The sequence below is a fragment of the Micropterus salmoides genome, unplaced genomic scaffold, assembly GCF_014851395.1.
Source record: "Micropterus salmoides isolate LMB-PRFRI ecotype aquatic unplaced genomic scaffold, ASM1485139v1 Ms_hic_scaffold_18, whole genome shotgun sequence".
NCBI lineage: Eukaryota > Metazoa > Chordata > Actinopteri > Centrarchiformes > Centrarchidae > Micropterus > Micropterus salmoides.
This window is the reverse complement of record NW_024040928.1, coordinates 22,484,611-22,504,683: the sequence shown is the minus strand read 5'-3', so window position 1 is coordinate 22,504,683 and position 20,073 is coordinate 22,484,611. Positions and strand designations below refer to the sequence as shown.

The 20,073-nt window shown below is 40.3% G+C and overlaps 1 protein-coding gene and 1 long non-coding RNA gene across 3 annotated transcripts in view; one reads left to right on the top strand and one right to left on the bottom strand.

Moving 5' to 3' along the window:
* map3k5 (mitogen-activated protein kinase kinase kinase 5) overlaps nt 1-4,098 on the bottom strand; it is a 76,705-nt gene extending 72,607 nt beyond the window's left edge. For both annotated transcript variants that reach the window (XM_038727809.1, XM_038727810.1), the window contains exon 1: nt 3,167-4,098. In XM_038727809.1, the coding sequence (XP_038583737.1) occupies nt 3,167-3,593 (427 nt within the window). In that variant the 5' untranslated portion in view covers nt 3,594-4,098. The remainder of the gene's footprint in view (nt 1-3,166) is intronic.
* Nucleotides 4,099-4,264: 166 nt separating this feature from the next.
* LOC119909552 lies at nt 4,265-18,848 on the top strand. The gene is made up of 4 exons (XR_005445477.1): nt 4,265-5,685; nt 7,465-7,606; nt 8,921-9,021; nt 18,705-18,848. It is a non-coding gene; the product is annotated as an uncharacterized LOC119909552 (long non-coding RNA).
* Nucleotides 18,849-20,073: the final 1,225 nt, after the last annotated feature.

Sequence of the window (20,073 nt, the reverse complement as noted above, 5' to 3'; positions counted from 1 at the left end):
GCTGTTGATTGGTTTGGTTGTTTCTCCAACTAGGAAAACTGCCATTCACAAGACATTTGAACTCCTTGACAAGATTTAAGAGGCGCAAGGGAAATCCTGAATCCAGCTAACAGACCAAGCTGACAGCAGTTAATTCTCCCTCTGCAGTTCATTGTCAGTAAACAGGTGCATTCAATGGTGAACAGTGGTTAGTTCTGGGGTTCTACAGTTAGGCTTAGATAAATTAAAACAATGACTTCCAATGAGTCATGCGAGAGACGGAGGACTGAAACAGCAGCTATGACAGATGCTTGCAAGTGTATCGATCTTAGCTGCTTCTTTTTGTGACCTAGAAAAAAAGCTTCTCTTTGAGACCACTGGAAGGAACCACTCACCGCAGCAGACATGAATTGTCTGCAGGTGGGTTAACAGTTTCACTGGTTATCATCATTAGACTCTGTTGCTGCAACTATACTACATTTATTAAGTTCTACAGGCAGGGATAACATGGGCAGAAAACTCTTCTTATTTTATGTTACACAACTCAAATACGACATGAAATAATGCAGGCTACACTCTCTGATGCTTTAAACTACACATGATCAATATGGCTTCAGATTTGAAGTCTGACTCCAGGAACAGAATCTGTTATCAATAGCTGGGCTGTAATGAACAAAACCCCAAATGATTAGATGTGGTTAGTAATTATTGTTGGCAAAAAGTTTGCATCTACATTTATCCTAACATTTCCAGTGACCAAAGGTTAGGCAATCAGCCTCTGCAATCTCTCAGCCAAATGTCCTCTTTGTCAACAGTCTCATGTGAGGATGACATTTAAGAACAGTTAGGAAGAGCTTCTCATTGTATTGGAATCTGGAAAATCATCTTTCCAAAATTAACAGGGACCCACAAGGTTCCAGTCTGTCTCTAGGCTCATTGTTTAAAGGTTTATGTTGTCTGGCTTTCATCTCTGGTACACAGTTGTGCAGGAAGAGGATGATGCAGTGTGTGTTTGAGCAGCAAATACAGCAGCATGCTTCTGGGAAAAATGCCTCTGCCCTCCCATGTGAATTATGAGAAAATTCCAAAGTAGTTCAGAGGAAGACGACCAAATGAAAAAATGAAAAGAGAACTTGACGTGTTTGTACAACTAATGACATGATGTTATGACAAACAGTAAGTCTGTTTTGTGTTGAAGAAGAACTATGTAATCTGGTTTCACTGTTACGCTTTTGCCATGAAGGACTCTGATGGACTGATGTTGGTAAAATAGATTTACTGCATTGAAGTTTAGCATCAGTCACCCCATTTGGACATTCTTGTAAATATTTTCCACTACTTTCCAACACAGGAAAAACATTCAGTCTGCTTCTTGCCATGTGGGGCTTCTGTCTTTGCCAGGACACTCCTTTACTTTTTATCTCAGCGAGGTAATTTCTATAAAAAAAAATTTACATTCCCAATAAGAACTTATTAGTGATTTGGAGTTCAAAGGCATCTGGGGTTAAAACTGGGCTAGGGCTGTAACTCATGATTATTTTATGATATCTTAAGAGATTCAGTGTACTATCACAAATGAAAGAGGACAACTGTAAGTTTTTGCATTTTAAAAGCTGACATTTTTGCCTGAAAACAGAATGAAACAATTGATTCTCAAAATAGTCAAACGAGCTTGCAAAGTGTGTAGACATCGAGGTTCAACTTCATAGATCTTTATAGATCAGTTAAAGATTATTAGTATGTTTTTACCATTTCTAACTTCAGTCTCGATTTTATTACCAATGATTGATGGTTACTTCCACTTATGACTGCACACCTGATGGTTTATTAGGACGTGAGAAACTCTTTGCCTTCATATTATTGACTTAATAAATTATTCAACAGGCAGAGAGATTGTTCATACCTTGGCAACTGAACGGTAAAGCATCAATAAACTATATATTAAAGTTACACCTTGTTTACCTAGAAGTCATATGACCTCCACATCACAATAAGACAAGGCTTCCTGGTAAATTCCATCCCTGTCAAAACTATTTATGCCTGTTCTGTATTTTGAACACCCAGAATTTACTTTCAATAGCCGTCCTTGCATTTTTAGGCCTTAGACATGCTCAGAAAAAAAATAGACCACAAGTTTTCACATTTTCGCTTTTTTAGCACTGTGCTAATAAAGTTGCATTTAGAGTTTGACCCAGTGAATTCATCAGGTTTGATGAAACCTACTTTCATCCATGGCACTTATATTGTGGTACTTGCTAAGGTGTTGGTCTTTAAAAGACGTTGTGGTTCTTAGCAGCAGTCAAAGGTATCTGGGTGGTGTCGTTTTATTTCTGCAGTATCTGTTGAACAAAATCCTGATACCAAATATCTGGCTGCTGTTCCTGGCACCTCCACAAGCTGGCTGGACAGTCCTTTACAGCTGCTTTTTATTTGACCACAACCCCTGAAAGGTCTACTTTCCAGACCCTTTTTTCTATGTTTATTATACAACTGAACATTTCCAGCCAACTGCTACACAGTATTAATAAGAGGGGAGAAAGTTCTTTCAGTCAGAGGGTTCAAGTTTGTTTCTCTGCTCGTAGATTCCAGTGGAAAGTTCAGCCTCATGGCTCAACCCATGACACTCACACATGACACAATACTGGAAGTGCACAATGGAAGGGGGAAACTGCGGGGTGGGGGTGGGTATAACAATCACCCCCACATTTGTGCAGCAAATTAAACAACCCCAATGCTACTCTTTTTGCTCAATGAGTTCCAGCTTTGCTCAGAACAGTGTGGAAATAACTGTGACATGGAGGCTGCATGCAGCCTCAAGTCCCGACAGGCAGAGCTGTGTATTGTGTTTAGGAAGCTCAGGGCAACCTGTCCTGCAGGCTGACAGCTTCCAAGAGGTGAGGGCGTGGCCTTTAAACCCAGAAAGTATTAAGTAATCGCACTTCAGGGGTGACTGACTCTCACTAAGAACTCCTGATCTTATAGTTTAATCATTATAATGGATAGCAAAGACTAGGTTAAATCATATGTACTGCATTTGCAGGATTGATCTAGAAATCCCAATAGGCAGCATTTAGGATAAAGTTTGACCAGAATAAGTTATCACAAAATATTTATATCCTGTCAAGTCACTTGTATTTCTGAATTTAACGGAAGCTGGTTTGGATTAGGCTGCCTTCATTTGACTAACCTGCATTGTAGAAGCGGTCCAGCACCGTGGTCTCCCCGAAGTCCAGTTTACCAAAGTTCACCGTCTCCAGCTTGCTGCCCACCGTATCGCAGGCGTCCTTCAGACACTGCAGGGCCATGCTCTCAGCGTTATTCTGCTGGCTCGCCTCACCGTTTACCACATAGGCCACCGTCACAGGTCTGCTTTTGCACGACTTCCCGGTGGAGAGCAAGCCCCCGCCGTCCATCGGACAACTGTCGGCGCTCGGGCTGAGCCCCCCGCCGCCGACCACCGAGTCGTGCCAGAAAGTCCCAGCTGCGGGGATCCCGAAGGAGCCGCCAACACCACCACCGCTGCTGCTCGAGCTTTCACCGCAGATGTTCTCTGTGCCGGGACGAGCACCGAAGCAAGGCACCGGTAAAGATATCCCGTCCTGGTCCTGACTCATCTTGTTTCAAGTGTCACTCACTGTCTTAAAGTGTGGGTTGTGATGAGCGGCTTCTCCAGCAGTCCTCCATGGAGAGCCAGCGTTACGCGCGGCGGCTACTCATGGAGCTTCTGCACAGGCACGACGTGCAACCTTGCTCCGTTTCAACACAGGTAAGCGGGCTGTTAGAGGCAGAGCTGCCACTGCACATCATGCTGCATGGTCAGGCTACTGTCGTGTGCACGCGTAGATCCGATAACGCTGATGGACACCGCAGGTTGACCGAAGTCACGACACTGTTCCGAGGAGAAAAAACACAAGAGGAATAGACATCAACCCCGCGCATTCCTTCTCAGCTCTCACAACAGATCCCCCTACTTCCCAAAGTTGAGCAACGTCGCCGGTAGCTATCAGCGCAGCAACGCCCACAAGAACCAGGAATGTCACAGCAGGTCGAAGTTAAGCGCAGTTGAAGCCTCGCAAGCCTTCACATCTCTCAAAAGAGAAAGCACACACTGCGCACGCATCGAGGCTGCTTTCATGTGCACGCAGACCCTGCCCAGTTTCCACTGTTATCTTCCAGTCCAGACTCAAGCACTGGGCGGAGAGACAACAGTTAGAGCCTGGTGTAGCTGGGCGGAGACACGATGGCCGTATGTGGAGTTATGGACTTAAGGAAAGGAGCAGTTGGCTGAAAACACCACCAAAAAATACCCCACTCAGCAATATTTAATTTTATGTGACAACATATCCATTCGGCCTCGCTGCTAATTAGTCCAAATTAGAAACTGTTAGGTCACCAATTAATCAGCTAATATGTTAAACGGGTTGGCAGAATGTGAAGAAGGGGAACTTAAGTTCAGACAAGTAGCCCTTTATTGAACATTAATCTCCATAATGGTTGCAGTGTTTTCTTCAGGGCTGTGAGCTGGAAGCATTTCATAATGTTGCAAACTAATTGCATTGTCTCGACCATTAATCTTGTGTGATCCAAACTGATTGCAAAGTAAATTTAGACGGGGATAATAATTCATCTGTAAAAAGTTCAGGGCAACAATTTCAGCTGCTATTATCCAGTCTGCAGAAGCAGCCTAGATACTCAGCGGTAGACTAAAGTTTGGTTTTGTAATTCTCTTTGACAGATATCCTTCACTTAGAACTGATATAATGAATTCATATAGAGGCTGGTTGCCTTCTTTCAAAATTGTTACATGTTGTAACGTGGTGGCGCTTTTATTTCCTGTCATAAGGCGGACCCCTGGTGGTAAGGACTTAACATTACATAGGATCATCACTTTTTAAACATTCAACAGATATTTATGGATTTAATGAAGAAAGAGTGATTTCCTCTCTCAGGATCAGGGAATTTAGTGTACACATCTTTGTGGGCAGGTGTGAAACATTTTCTCACCGATTGCACTGAATCTTTACCCATTGAATCTTTTAGCCATGAAAGCCATGTTGTGTCAGTGTCATTGCTTTGTATGAGATAGGACTGATTTTGGCGACACACACCTGACACCACTTCTTGAAAATGTACCAAACTACTTCATGGATTCAAGAGCTCAAACTTTTCACAGTTGTTTGTCCTAACTTCAAGTCATAGCAGTGTCAAACCAATCAGAGTCAAAGCAATAAAAGAACCACAGGGAAACTGGAATATAATATGATGCTTTAAAATCTCCTGAATTTAGCCCAAGGAGGAAACCTCAGTGACATAGACGCAGGTACAGATACTTAGGGCACTATACATTAAATACACAATGACTCCCCTCTGGACAGGGAGAGGAGACTTCTTCTGAATGACAATGCACATTCGATACTCATTTGCACAGTTATATTTAGAGAGACATATAAGCGTTTTTACTGTATGTATAGTAACATAGTAGTCTAAATTAATATCTATCTATCTATCTATCATTCATTCAGACAATGTGTTTTATACCCATGTGTGGATCAACAGTTTTTCTATTAAGGATTAAAAAAGCCAAGGGGCAGGGGTCAGCAGGGGACTGGTTCAAGGCCGACTGTGGAAAAGAGACGGGGTGCAGGCTGCCTTTTGTTCCCAGGAGGGTGTCCTGAGAGTGAAACCTGTCACGGAGCCCAGCAAACTGTAAGCGCATTTCCAAGGTTTTCTTTTGTTTTATTTATTTGTAACTCTAATCATATCAATCGTATCTTAGTTTTAGACATAAAAATGACTAGGAAAAATAAATCTATGATTGTTTTATTAAGAACATGCTAAAATTGATTTTATTTCTAGTCAATAAATTTTAATAAAAAAGTTTAAAAAGAGGATTTAAAAAGAGCTGGATTTTGAATCAATCAAAAATATGCTAAACGGACAACTAATTCCATGAAGCCAAACTAGTCAACAAAGAATATTGCTTTAAATTTTCCTCAGAAACAAGATGTTTGTTATGTCTTTGTTTGTAAATTACAATAATTTCCAATTACTTTATTTATTTTAATGATTACTTGTTTGACAGTTCCTCCACTAGGATTCAGTCATTGCATCTCCACTGTTAAGTGTCTATTTTCTTTCCTATTAAGTATAAACCTACAAGACCCAGGCCCGATATCAATTAATTTGCGACCTGTTTGTTTACTCATAAGGAAAAGAGAGGATATAAACTGTACAATATAAAAAATGTATCACATCTATCTCTTAAGTTACAATTTCTGTAGTGTTTTTTTTGCATACAATAGCAGGTAAAATATAAATAGTCAGATAAAAGATTAAAACACAAAGAAATATTCATACAATCACAAGATGTGCTGGCAGAGTCAAAAAGACTTGCCTCAAAGGTATCACATTTCATTATCACAACATCATATTTCAGGAGCAGAATAACTACAACATTCATGAGCTCATCTGTGCAAGCCTGAATCTTCAATATTGTTCCAAATAGAAAGTTATTAAGAGATGACAATCAGGAATACCTCAACATATATGTTTCAAACATCTGTGGATAAGTTTACAAAAATTACAGAGAATCTTTAAAAGCAGAAATTTGTTTTTGTTTATTATATTCATCCATCTGTTGCTGCTGTGAACAGGTGGGCCACAGCAGCTCTAAAGTGTAGGGTAGCCTAACTGTACTACAAATACCTAATAGTATTACATCACAGCTATTCTGTACTGTATATAGTTGCTGTAAATACAATGGTTTTTCAGTTAGACAGCAGTTATACTGGACATAAAACAGGATAGTGTTTTAGAATAGTTTATTACCTTTGGAGAAAAGATAATCTGATTGAATAAAGGTACAACAATATAGGTAAAAAGACTATTAAACCAATAAATTGACAGACAAATAGATAAATAATTACATTACAATTACATAATTTTCCCTTTTTTACCACTAGATGTCCCACATTGACCACACATACACAGTTTTCGGTACCACCAGCTCTCAATGACAAGGCTGCCAAACCAAACACATCCACAGGGCTGTGTTATTTCACTGCCTAAACATCTGTCTGTTCTTCATCATTTAGCTGTGGGCAAATTACAGATAATCTCACCCAAACTATTTATGCATCACTGTGTCTCTTCTTGACACTTAAATCAAGTGCTGTGACCACTGAGGTTACATTATTGTGAGTCAAATTACACATTATTGAAGACAGTGAACATTTTTTATATGAAAATCTATATTTTATTCCCATCTTCCCTCCTTCCTTCCTTCCTTCCTTCCTTCCTTTCTCATTCACACACAAACACATTTGTCTGACATCTGCATGTACTGATGAAAAACAAATGTTGCAGAGAGATGATTTTTTTTTTTAGTTTATTGCATTAATAACAAACAATTAAGACATTAAAACAGTGTAACAATAACAGGAAAATGACAACTATAAATACTAACAGTTGTCTTGCCTCTTCCAGCCAACACTGCTTGACACATCTGGCACACAGAGCCGCTGAGCTGCTAAGCCTCTGCATCCTGCAGTCGAGCGTCACAGAGATTCCGGATGCAGGCAAGCAGAGTTTCTCCTGAAGCTGTGATCCTGAGCTTTTCATACTCAAGGTATTACAGGAATGCAAAGAATACTGACAAGGTGCTTGCACTGAACTATGCTGCAGAAAAATATTTTTGTGATATCCTGATTTTCATTATTTTGGCCGTAATTACCAGATCCTTTTCTAAAGTAAAATTTAAAATACTGCAATGTGAAGATACTCCTTTACAAGCAAGTCCAGCATTCAAAATAGTGTGGAAGGCATATCAGCAATATATTGTTAAAGTATAAAAAAGTTTGAGATACTTGTACTAATTTACACATTTTACTCCATTATGCATTTATTTGATAACTTTAGTTACTTCTCAGATTTAGATTATTAAAATATAATCAACTAATTAATAAATGTTTATTATAAATTACTGTAAGCTACCCAGTAATCAGTTGAAATCAGCCTCACCTTTGCCAGGTGCAACATTAAAGTGATGCTTGCACATAATGCATCATTATAACCCAATAATATAATATTCATTATTCTGAAATGGGCCATTCTGCATAACAAATACTTTTACTTTGGATTCTCAAAGTACATTTTGATTAAGTACTTTTATCAGTACTTAAGTGTAATTTTTAATGCAGTCTTTTTACACTGTGGTATTACTGCTTTTACTTAAGTAAAAGATCTGAGTACTTCCTCTACCACTGACAGTCAGTGACGTGTCCAGACTTTTATTGTGGGGAGCAGACTTGAGTATCGATCAGACAGAGCACTTTTTTTGCAGTGAGATTTATTTTTTCCGATGCATAGGCAGTAAGTGTATTGCGTGCTGCTAATGTGCCCTGCGCGCCTCATATTGTTGCAGCAGTGCTCTGAGTGCGTCCAATTGAAACAACTTCCATTCAGAGCAAATAGTGCCAGAAATTGGCGTGTGTTTTCTTCCAATTGTTAAATTGTATGACTATAGTGGAGGAAAAACTAGTGGTGGCTGTTGCTGGATACCTGGAGCTATCAAACTTTACCAACTGTTGTTCGCATGATTTGAAAGATTTCGGTAAGTTGTTTTCATTCATTGTAAGCTCACTTTCATCATCATTATCATTGTAATGCTTAGCTAGTTACAAAGTAGGTCTCACATCACCTGTCAGATTTTTAGGCTGTTAGATAAACAGTAGGCTAGGCCTAAACCCAGCATATTGTCAATCTGTCCCTCATCCTAAAATAAGCCTTAAACCAACCATCGTCCAGGCAAAGCTCCTGAACCAGCTGGTGGTAACCTTACTCCCAGTTATTTATAAATCTTTAAGGGATGTCACAAGAACCAATTCTTTGGTACCAAGTTCATACCAAAATTCTGAAAACATGTTGGTACTTTTTTTTCTAGGTACCGAAAGTACCATAGGTAACAGGGTTCCAACACCCAAAAGATGGCAACAAGTGCAGCTGCAGCGACAGCTCCGTCTCGACTCGTGGAAAAGAAAAACAGTAAGAATTGTGTATAGAAGTACTTTGCGTTAGCATTATTTTTGTTTGAGACAGCTGGCATTGCTGTGTTACTTGGCCAATTATGTAACATATGCAGTTGCAATGGCTAAATGCTAAAGACTAGTGTGTTTAGGCTAACATATATAAACATAGCTTGTAGTTGCAGGCTGCCATCCATATTGTTCAATCTTTCAGTTGTTTTAAATAAATATTTCCAGACTATTGGTCTGTCACCATCTTAGTAAATGACTGCTTGCACTCTTTTTTTTAATTGAGCTATACCTGATAATTTATTAAAGGAGTATATGTTGAAGTACATGGGATTTATTATTTTGTAACATAGTATAAAATTTTGTATTGAGAATCATGGAATTCCACTGGTATTGGTATTGAGTACTATCTTTCTGGGGTTGTGACAACCCTAATATATATGTAATTAAATAAAAATGTACAAATCTATTAGTTTACTACACAGAAAAATAAGGGTTGGACAAAAGACAGATGGTTCTGTGGTTGCCTAGCAACAATTAAAAATGTTGTGGCCAATCAGGTTTCAGGGGTGGCCCATGCCACCCCAGCCCAGTACCTGGACATGCCCCTGCTGACAATGTATTATAGTTTACAAGATGACAAAGCCACAGTTTGTATGTAAAAAATATTTTAGATGTTTGTGTTTATGTTTTGTCTGACTATTGTCATTTTAACTGTATTCTTTATATGTCCCTGTTTGGACTGACAAATAACTATAGCTTTCAGATACATGTAGCAGAGTAAAAAGTACAGTATTGGCTGCTTAAATGTAGTGAAGAAGGTATCCAAAGAAGGTTAAAGTCAAGGGCAACTGGACTTGGTTGAAGATACTAGAAGACATTTCATCCCTCATCCAAAGGAAACTAAGCTATTTAACCTCAGTGGGGTCGTTTGCCAGGATTGTCGATACCGCTGGTTCGTTAGTGTTCCTGGTTGTTGTAACGACAGTCGTTATTGTCATTAGGACTACCTGAGGCCAAGACTGAACGACCATCGTTGGCATCTTCACCTGAGGCCAATAGGTTACGTTTGTTGTTTCCTGGGAAGTGATGAAAGGACAGCATTGTAAGTGGAGGATAAGTGGTGGCGTAGACCCCCTCCCCTGTTCAATGACGGCTTCTCAACCCTGGTGTAGATGGCTTCCTTGACACCTCTTTCAAACCATCCATCATCTCTGTCTAAAATGTGCACCTGGTGGTCCTCAAACGAGCGTCCTCTGTCCTCCAGATGTAAGTAGACTGCAGAGTCTTGACCTGAGGAGTTGGCCCTTCTGTGTTGAGCCATGCGTTTGTGTAGTGGTTGTTTAGTTTCCCCAGTGTGCAGGTCTGTGCATTCCTCACTGCATTGGACCGCATACACTAGATTGCTTTTCTTGTGTTTGGGTGTGCGGTCTTTGGGGTGTACCAGCATCTTCTTGGGTTTAAAAAACACAGGGATGTGGTGTTTGTTGAAAATCCTACTGAGTTTCTCTAATACTCCAGACACGTATGGAATCACAATATTGTTGCGTTTGACCTTCTTTTCTCTTCATCCCCTGTAGTTTTGTTCTTCCTGGATCTTGTGGCTGTTTTCACAAAGGTCCATTTAGGGTATCCACAGGCTGTAAGTGCCCCCTTCAGGTGTTTCTGTTCCTTCTCTCTGGCTTGGGCGCTTGTTGGTATGTTTTCTGCTCTGTGGTGCAGTGTTCTCATGACCCCTAGCTTGTGCTCCAGTGGGTGGTGGGAATCGAAGAGTAGGTATTGGTCTGTGTGTGTGGGTTTTCTGTAAACACCAATCTGCAGGCTCCTGTCCTCTTCAATGTGTACAGCGCGGTCCAAGAAGGCCAAACTTTGTTGTGAACATCTTCTCCTGTGAACTTGATGTTACTGTCCACAGAGTTGATGTGTTTTGTGAAAGCTTGCACTTCCTGGCTTTTAATTTTGACCCAGGCGTCGTCCCCATATCTCTATCAGTGGCTCGGTGCTGTTCCTCTGAAGGAGTTGAGGGCTTTGCTCTCCACTTCTTCCATGTAGATGTTCGCCACAATTGGGGATACTGGTGAGCCCATGGCACAGCCATGCTTCTGTCTGTAGAATCCTCTGTTGTACTGTAAATAGGTGGTGTTTAGACAGAGGTCAAGTAATTTGCAGATCTGGTCAGGGCTGAGGCTAGTTCTGTTGTCCAGGGTGTTGTCTTGTGTTAGCTGTTTCCTTATGGTTTCTACTGCTTCTAGGGTCGGGATACAGGTGAACAAAGAAATCACGTCATAGGATACCATGGTTTCATTTGGGTCCAGTTATAGTCCTCGAACTTTGTTTACAAAGTCAATGGAGTTTTGGATGTGGTGAGGAGTGTTTCCCACCAAGGGAGCTAAGATGGTAGAAATGTGTTTGGCAGTGCTGTAGGTGAACGAGTTAATAATGCTGCTGATGATCGGCCTGAGTGGGGCTCCTTCTTTGAGTATCTTGGGTAGTCCATATATGCATGGAATGGCTTCTCCAGGATACCAACGGTGAAACAATGTTTGTTTGCTAATTTGCCAGATGCTTTTATGCAAAGTGCAAAGTGCATTTGAGGAACAACATACAAGCATCAATAAAGTAACAATAGATCCTAGTAAAAGCAGCAATAAATAGTAGTAAGTGCTATTAAGGCATATGGAATCAGAGCAATTTAGAGCAAAGCGGCACGACCGGCAGCATGGTCTGAGAAGGACAGTTGGTTATCAGTCATGCACCCAAGTTTCACACCACCCAGGTTGGAGTGATGGTTGAGGTGCCGATATTTAGTTTGATGTTGTGATGGATAGATTGCTTGGCTTGGATGGCCAAGAGTTCAGTCTTAGAGAGGTTTAGTTGAAGGTGGCAAGGCTTCATCCGTGCAGATATGTCAGAGATACAGTATGTGATCTGCACCGAGACAGTGGGGTCGTCTGGCAGGAAGGACAGCTAAAGTTTCATATTGTCTGTGTAGCAGTGGTAATTTGTCCGATCCATTGTTATTAAAAAGATAATGATTAGTGTTGCTTTAAAGAGCACTGTAACAGCAGCTAAAAATCTCGATTTTTATGAACTCTAGTGCTATCTTTTGTAGAAGTACACTTGAGGGTGTTCAGCACAATGTGACATTACTGGGATAGCTGGAGTTTTTTTAGATAAAAGTGCACATAATGGCTTTTTTTATTAATAAATGTCAAGTGCCAAATAAGCAGTGCTGTTGCATTGCAGTGCTCTGTCTGGAAAATATTTTGGTTCTTTCTTCACTCAGAATATATACAAACTAAAATAAAATATATGCATGCACATGTTAACTGTAGAATTACATACAAACAATCTATACAGTATGGAGTAATGCGTGAAGTTTGTTAGGGTTTGAGTGTAGTTAACCATCAATTGGCCATCCATGCTGCACACAGCAAATAAAGCTTTCTATTCTGCTCTGCCACAGACCATGAAATAGTCACTCAGCTCTGAAATGGAGAGAATCACTCACATGGAGAAACAGCAAGAAGTTCAGTTAGTTCTGCCATGCAGGTAGGAGATAGATACTTGGAGGCACAGACTTATTGCAGCCCTCCATAGATATCTGCCAAACTCTACACAAACATTAGAGGGAAACGGGGAAACAAAATTACAGAAATCTGCTAAGTTTGACAAATGGCGGACCCAGCTTTGCCACTAGCTATTAGCCTGCAATGATTAATAAGTGAGAAAATAATTGCACTTCATTGAGATTGATGACGCCCCATTTAACCTCCACTCTCATCCTGGCTGCGCCACAGAGCACTGAGATGAGCCTCGGACACACTGCTGCTCTGCCGGCCTCATTGGTATCACACACACACACACACACACACACACACACACACACACACACACACACACAGGGTCTGTAATGATCCTGCACGGCATTTTTTAAAAGCCTTGCAGCGCTCTGATCATAAGTTCATTGTTAGTAAGTGAAAAACAATGATCTCAGCACTAGGAGGCCTCTGGGAATCTCTCACTCCACCAATATAGAAGCATTTAAGTCAAACACCATGGGGAATTAATGACAGTGGAGTCACCATTAACTCCTACGCTAACGAGTTTGTGTGCTTTGGCCCTCTTGTTAGACACATCTCTTTTTTGTGTGTGTTTGCTTGTCTGCCTTAGTGCTTGTGTTGGGGAATTGTGTTGATCTGAAATACACATGGTAAATGTATTTGTAATGTGATTTTCACGGGGTAAAATGCAAACAAAACGGCGGAGATCAGGCGAGGCGCTATGAGTGCCATGGCGTCTTATCCTCTCAGTCTGCAAAGAGACGTGGCCAAGGTTATTAAAGAAGGATGTAGCAGAGCAAGATGGCCGCTGTTGTGACCAGAGGCGGTGTGGAGAGATAAATGGTTGACCCAGCCTGGTGTCAGGTTAGGATTGATGCCACTATCAGCCCCACTGCTTTCCCAATGATTTTCTCAAATCTCTGATAGAGTGTGTTATCTAGTTACTGGCATGAGGGCAACGGCCTGCAGGCACAGAGAAGGTCAATCTATGAGGACAATCTTTGTTGGACTAAATGAGAAAAAAGACCACACAAAAAAAGAATAAAAAGCAGCTGCTAGGTCTCTGGGATAAGATAAGCCAAATTACTTCTCTTTAGTAGGATAGGCCTTGGGCAAAACATCAAAAAAAAAAAATAGAAAGAAAAAAATTAAGTGAGGCAGCTGGTGTGCTCTCTAACTTCAATGTTGTAGATTTCACCTGGCTTCCTTGAACTAATGTTGATTCAGTGGCAGCAGCACCTTGAGGAATGGGCTTGGCGAGAGTGTGTTTGTCTGCTGTTTAATCTGCATTCACCTAATAAATGTCCTTAACAGTACAGAATTTCCAGAATATATATAATACCAGTCAGCAACATAAAGTCTCCATAATCTCACTCTATCAACCTTTCGCTCTTTGGTCCTTTCAAAACAGGGGGAAAGGGTCTGACTAATAGATTGTAATTTACTGGCCGAGGTCCTGATCAATAATTCTGTGTCAATAATGATGCAGAGGTCTGTGCGAGGAGAAATGATTCCACTCTTTGTCTGAGAAAAATGAAGGTGTGTGGACATCACCTCAGGCTGTAGGCAGATGTCCACAGGTGCTCGGTTAGTATGATGGTGGAGTTGATGAGTGTGAAGACAAATAACACACACGGACACATACAGACATGCATACAAAGAGCACTATGTGTTTTCCCCTTGTGGTGTGTAGAGTCTAAACTTTAAAAAGAAGGTTCACACACACACACACACACACACACACACCAGCCCCTAATGGATGTATTTTCACCACACTTTTTTGCTGACGTTTAACTTGACGGGCCTTTCTGATGACAAACTCATTTTGAAAGCAGTCATATGACAGAAATATTGACCAAACTACTATAAATGGAAGGTATGATCTGTTTCTTTATGATCCAGAAAATTGCTAAAATGGTTTCAAGGAAGTAAATAGTCCATTTTGAATCCTTTCTGAGGTGGTGTGTAAATATATCACGTCTCATCTACATGCATATAGCATACGAAATAACAAGTACCTAGGTCAAATGAATGAATGAAGAATGTTATTATTATAATACAATGACAATCATCACTAAAACAGTGTAGCCATTTTCTAATGTTTACAGAGTTCAAAAAATGGAAAAGGTAATCCTTTACACCAGCATTCATCTGCAGCACAAAACATTCAAACAACCGACTGATTCCACATCATAGCATTGCTTTAATGGTGTTAATTACCATACTGAAAATTATTGTGATCAAGATGAATAAAGTTATTTTCTCACTTGCAAAAACCTGAAAAGGTGTTCCTAGGGGTTTACTAGCCATATCCATATTACTGTCCATATTCTAAGATATAGAAGCTGTTCAGTATCTTTCACATCATATCACATGATCTTTCAGCATTTAGAAAACTACAGCTATTAAATATAATATTTTTCCAGCATATCAGCATGCATATTGTATGCCATTTTAACTGTAACACTCTAATGCACGATATACCCACACTCACTCAACTTGGCATCTTTCCATCTTATTTAAGTGTAATATCTGCATTCTTAAACATCTAGCCTATGCTGTTCAGCCCTTTTTTATAGTTCGCAGCTTAACTGCTTAAAACCTGTACTATACAATATTAAATATATCATGGTAATAAACAAAAGCACGTTAAAATCTTGCCATCCCTTTCTAGACAAAGATGAATACTGAATGAAGTTATGTTGTAAGGTTTGAGTTGTAGGAATTGAAATTAATTAAAATGTTATATTGAATTAGGTTTTCTTTTATGGGATCAGATTTCATGTTTCTAACTTCTGGAACAGAACATGGAACCTGGACATGAAGTTATGCACGTTGTTAGACCACAAAAATTGTGAAAACATGTAGAGGTTCTTCAACTGGGCCATCATCCACAAAGAATTTGCAGACTAAGAAAACCTATTAGCAACACCATAACACTGGGAAGTTTTTAACCCATCTGGGTTAGTTAGTTTTTAACTAATCTGGTCACATTTACATTTATATCAAATGTTTCTTAAACATTGGCCCTCTGCTTGTGTGTCTCTGGTTTCAGTGAGGCAACATTTGCTCCCTAGTTTTATGTTTCACTATCTAAACTAGGAGACAGTATTCCTGTAGTTGTTAGGTCCCCTGTTCCTGGGTAGGGGTTTCTGTGTGTGTGTGTCTCTCTCTTCCTCAGCCTTTTTTACAGGAGTGGAGTCAGGTGTTCAGGAGCCCGTTACCAGCTGCCAGCCATCAGCCTCATTATGCTCTGCTTCTTATACTGGATCCTTGCCTCCAGTCAGCCCCAGATCATAGACTCACGTTTCCAGTCATCCAGCCTAGTGCTGACCTGGACCCCCCCGTCTCTCTGAACTCAGCCTTGCACATTTAGCATATTGTAACTAAAACCTTGCTTCGATTCGCGAACCCCCGTCTCTGAGTCTGAGTACTGTACTCGAGTCCGAAAACCCAGCCTAACAGTAGTAAGAATTCCAGTCTGTTACAAGCTTGATATCAAAATCTTTGCTTCTCAAGCTGTGGTAAGCCACACTTTAATGCCTACTTCTGTCAGTTAAAGATCCATGTTACTGACTCAAACCAACACAAGTGCAGGGAGTGTCTGAAAGCAGTCTAAATATTTTGATACAAGCTTTCAGTACAACACCACTTACAACAAGCCTCAGAGCTCAGTCTGTGGGCAACACACTGAGAGGAAACACATGATTTTAGATTAATGTAATAACATAAACATCACTCCCTTGATAATTTACATATAATGGCAAAAATCCCACTTTTTGAGCTTAAAATACTGACTAAAATGTAGGGGCCAGATCTGAAATATGTCAACACAATAAGGTGAGGTTGGGTGGATTGTGCTATGATTAAACTCCATATCTGACAATCCAAATCCATAAAAACAACTATACTCCCTCGCATTAATTTCAGTTATTATAGGCATTAAAATATATACATTAACTGGAACCTGAAGTGGTCAATGAGACACGACTGATAAAGAAGCTTTTACTTAATATTTGGTGTTCCAGTGCTCAAACTGTGAACTGAACCTTAAGCTGCTGTTTCTGATGCATTTTCTCATCAAAAATGAGACTAGATGAGGTACCAGGTCTTCTTCTATAGTAATAATCCTGCACTGATATTAGTCTAAGCAAAAGACAATCCAGCAGCCGTAGTAATCATGATGGTGGCAAGGGAGGAAGTCAGGTGATGGCAAGAGCAACGAAGTCCATGGCCTGGTGCAAGCTGATTTTAAAACATGGGAGACCGCAGACATAACAACAGATATAACCGATTTTTAATATTTTAATTGTTAGAACACACACACCAGACGACTAAGTCATGATGCAGGACCACACACTTTACTAAATGATTTTAGAGTGGCGATGTCAGGGACTTGGGATCTCACAGAAGATCAAACGTGTCTTCAGAAATTAACAAATAAAGAGGCGGACCGTTGTTGTCAGCTGGTTGCACTTGTGTGTGGCATGTTTTGCACAGAAAAACAAAAAAAAATAGAAAAAAGGGTGGATGAAGTCATGGCTGAGAAAACAGAATCTGTACGAAATCTGCAGCGGGAGCAAGTACACATCTGTTTGGTGACGCTTCCTGGTCAGCTCGCTCTCATTGGCTATTGCGAGTTTTTTCTTAGTGTTCCATTGCTGTTTCTTTCACACTATAGAATTTCAAGTCGTAAATATCATATAATAAATATCATATAATACTGATATTTGAGATTAGACATCAGGGAGGTAACATTCAGACCAGCCTCAAATCGAGAGCACCCATGCAATTGTCGGGAGGTGCGAATAGGACTCAAAATCTGTCCAATTATCCTTTTAGTGTGGGGCCAGCATAAGTATTCCTACTTCTTTATCCCAAATCATGATCTCTTTCTAAACCTGTCCAAGTTTTTGTGCCTAAACCTGACCAAACCTTAACTAGACCATTGTCAAATCATAAAACAGATGTATTGTTCAACTGTGATTTGTAACAGGTTTGGAAGGCACAGAAAAATTTGGAAGACTTGTTGACCAAAACAATAAAAGCACAAAGTAACTCTTGTAAAACAATGTCTGGTGATCTGATTTTACTCTCTGACCCCTCCAACCCATCACCCAGCCTCCATCCCAGTTGGCTGCTCCTCCTCTGAAGTGAGCAGAGGAGTGTTTTCTGTAGCCGACCTGAACAGTTTGAACATTGCGCTCAAACTGGATTGGGTTGCTGTCAGACCTGAGTGTTTGGACATTGATAAATTTCCTCCTGTGTGGGATCAATAACTCTCACCTTTCAGCCCTTCGGCTCCTTCAGAGTGGGACGTCATAATTACTCTGTCAAACTGAATGCCTGTCTGTGTTAAGACTGACGACTGTGTGTGTGTCTGCGTGTGTGTTTGTGTATCAGTCAATGTGTGTGCAAAGAAGTAGAAGGTGGCCTTTTTAAGTGATTGTTGCATTGTGTGTTTCAGGATGTATGCATGAAGATTTATGGATTATATTTGTAGATGTGGGCTTTAAATGTTGTGTGTGTGTGTGTGTGTGGAGTGGAGGGGGGGTGCAGGTGATGCTTTGTTGGCTGAGCTGGACTTGTGACTGTCAGTGATTGAAAGCTGGGCAGCCCCCTCCTCCTTTCTCATCCCATGGCGCTTTTTGATGCCTGTCATATTGGCCAATCAGTAAAGTGATCTGACAGCTGTCCTGACACCAACGTACACACACACACACATTGCACACATACATGGACAAACACGCACATTCACATATGTGTACACAGACAGGCCTACCTCTAATCCAAACTCTAAACCCAGCTCCTAACTCACCATTTAAGATGAGTCATTAGGCAGAAAAAGAAGCAAAATTTAGAATATTTCAGTCATCTTCATTACGTTTATACAACAACAGCTTAGAACGACATTACATTACATTGTATACAGTACTGAAAAAGACTAAAGCAGCCGTGTTTACTTACCGATTAGCTTCAGCGATTAGCTCCAAAAACAACACGGTGGGGATTACAGGCCCCTCACATGGATCATGTTAACTGAATTAATATGTGCGATGTTCCTTTTCAGCTGGTTCCTCAGATCCGTTATCGGTCCAGATGTAATGATGATTTATTTATTCTGTTTCAGGGAAGGCAAGGAAGTGCCTCCATCTGCTCCATCAGACATAGCTGCTTTGCCACCTTCCTTCAAGTTAGTGTGGAGTTCATGCATGTATTTTGGTGAATATCTGTGTGAATTTGCTCTGCATTAAATTGGGTTTTTGTGTGCAAATGTTTGTCTTTATGTAGGGGAGTCTATCTGTACAAGAGTGTGTGTGCGTGTATTTGTGCATATGTACCTAAGAATGCAACTTTTTGCATATATGCCAGTGTGTAAACATGTTATGTGTAATCTGCAGGTTTTTCTATTAGTTTTGTATGCATGTGTGTGTGTCACAGTGACCATGTGGCGCTGCTGTCGGTAAAAGAGGCAGCCTGTGGAATTAAAAGTGAATGAAGCGAAGATGAGCGAGGCTGCCTGCTTCTCATAACGCCGCCACAAAAATAATAATAATAATAATAATCAGGGCAATAATAACCTCAGCGCTCATTTAGACATCAATACTAATCACTCTCATTTGGAGGACAATAATAATAATCAGGCTCATTTAGAGTGCCGTTTCTCCACAGAAGCTTTCACTGCCTTTGGGGTTGGTTGGTGCTTAACCTAATGATAATAGTCATGATTCATGGCTCAACTCTCCCTCCCTGCATGTTGCTTTCGCTCCACATGAACACAAGAAGTGTGTGTGTGTGCGTGTGTGTGTGTGTGTGTGTGTGTGTGTGCATGTCGTACTTTTTAAAAGACATGGAATTTTCCCTTCTCTTTGATTAGCCAGATTTCTATCCAAATGTATCCAAATTTCAGGAAAATCAGCTAAAAAACATGTCCACTACTGTTATGCTATTATTAGGAGCTGGTTTGTCAGGATAAACAGCTGGTGGCGCTCCAGCTTCCAGTTGGGTACCATTAAACCATTGCAGAAGAAGAAGGCGCAACAAGATGACGTAATTAAGCGAACGCTAGTAAAACCTCAAATGGTGAAAAACAATATCGAAAACATAATGGAAATGTGGCAATTATGGTTGTTTCATGTATTAATTTGAGGATTTTTCGTCTGCCTGGAAGCTTCAGCGAGTGTTTGTCACATGCTTCATGTACGTCATGATTTATTCACAAAGTCTGTTTCCAGTGCACTTTTTTTCTTAAGGCACTTGAATTTTTCAGCATTTCAAAAACTTTTAAATGCGCAAATTGAACATAAATTAATAAAATTACGGAGACAAGAAAGAAAGGAGAGTGATCTGAGGAACAGAAAGAACTGAAGTTCCTGGTAGGTTCAGAGATTGGTCAGAGTTTGAGGTGTTTTCAACTCACAGGCACACTCCACACACAGGGATGCACTGATGCATATTGCTATCTAAAGCTAACATCTGTACAGTTGGGACATTGGTTG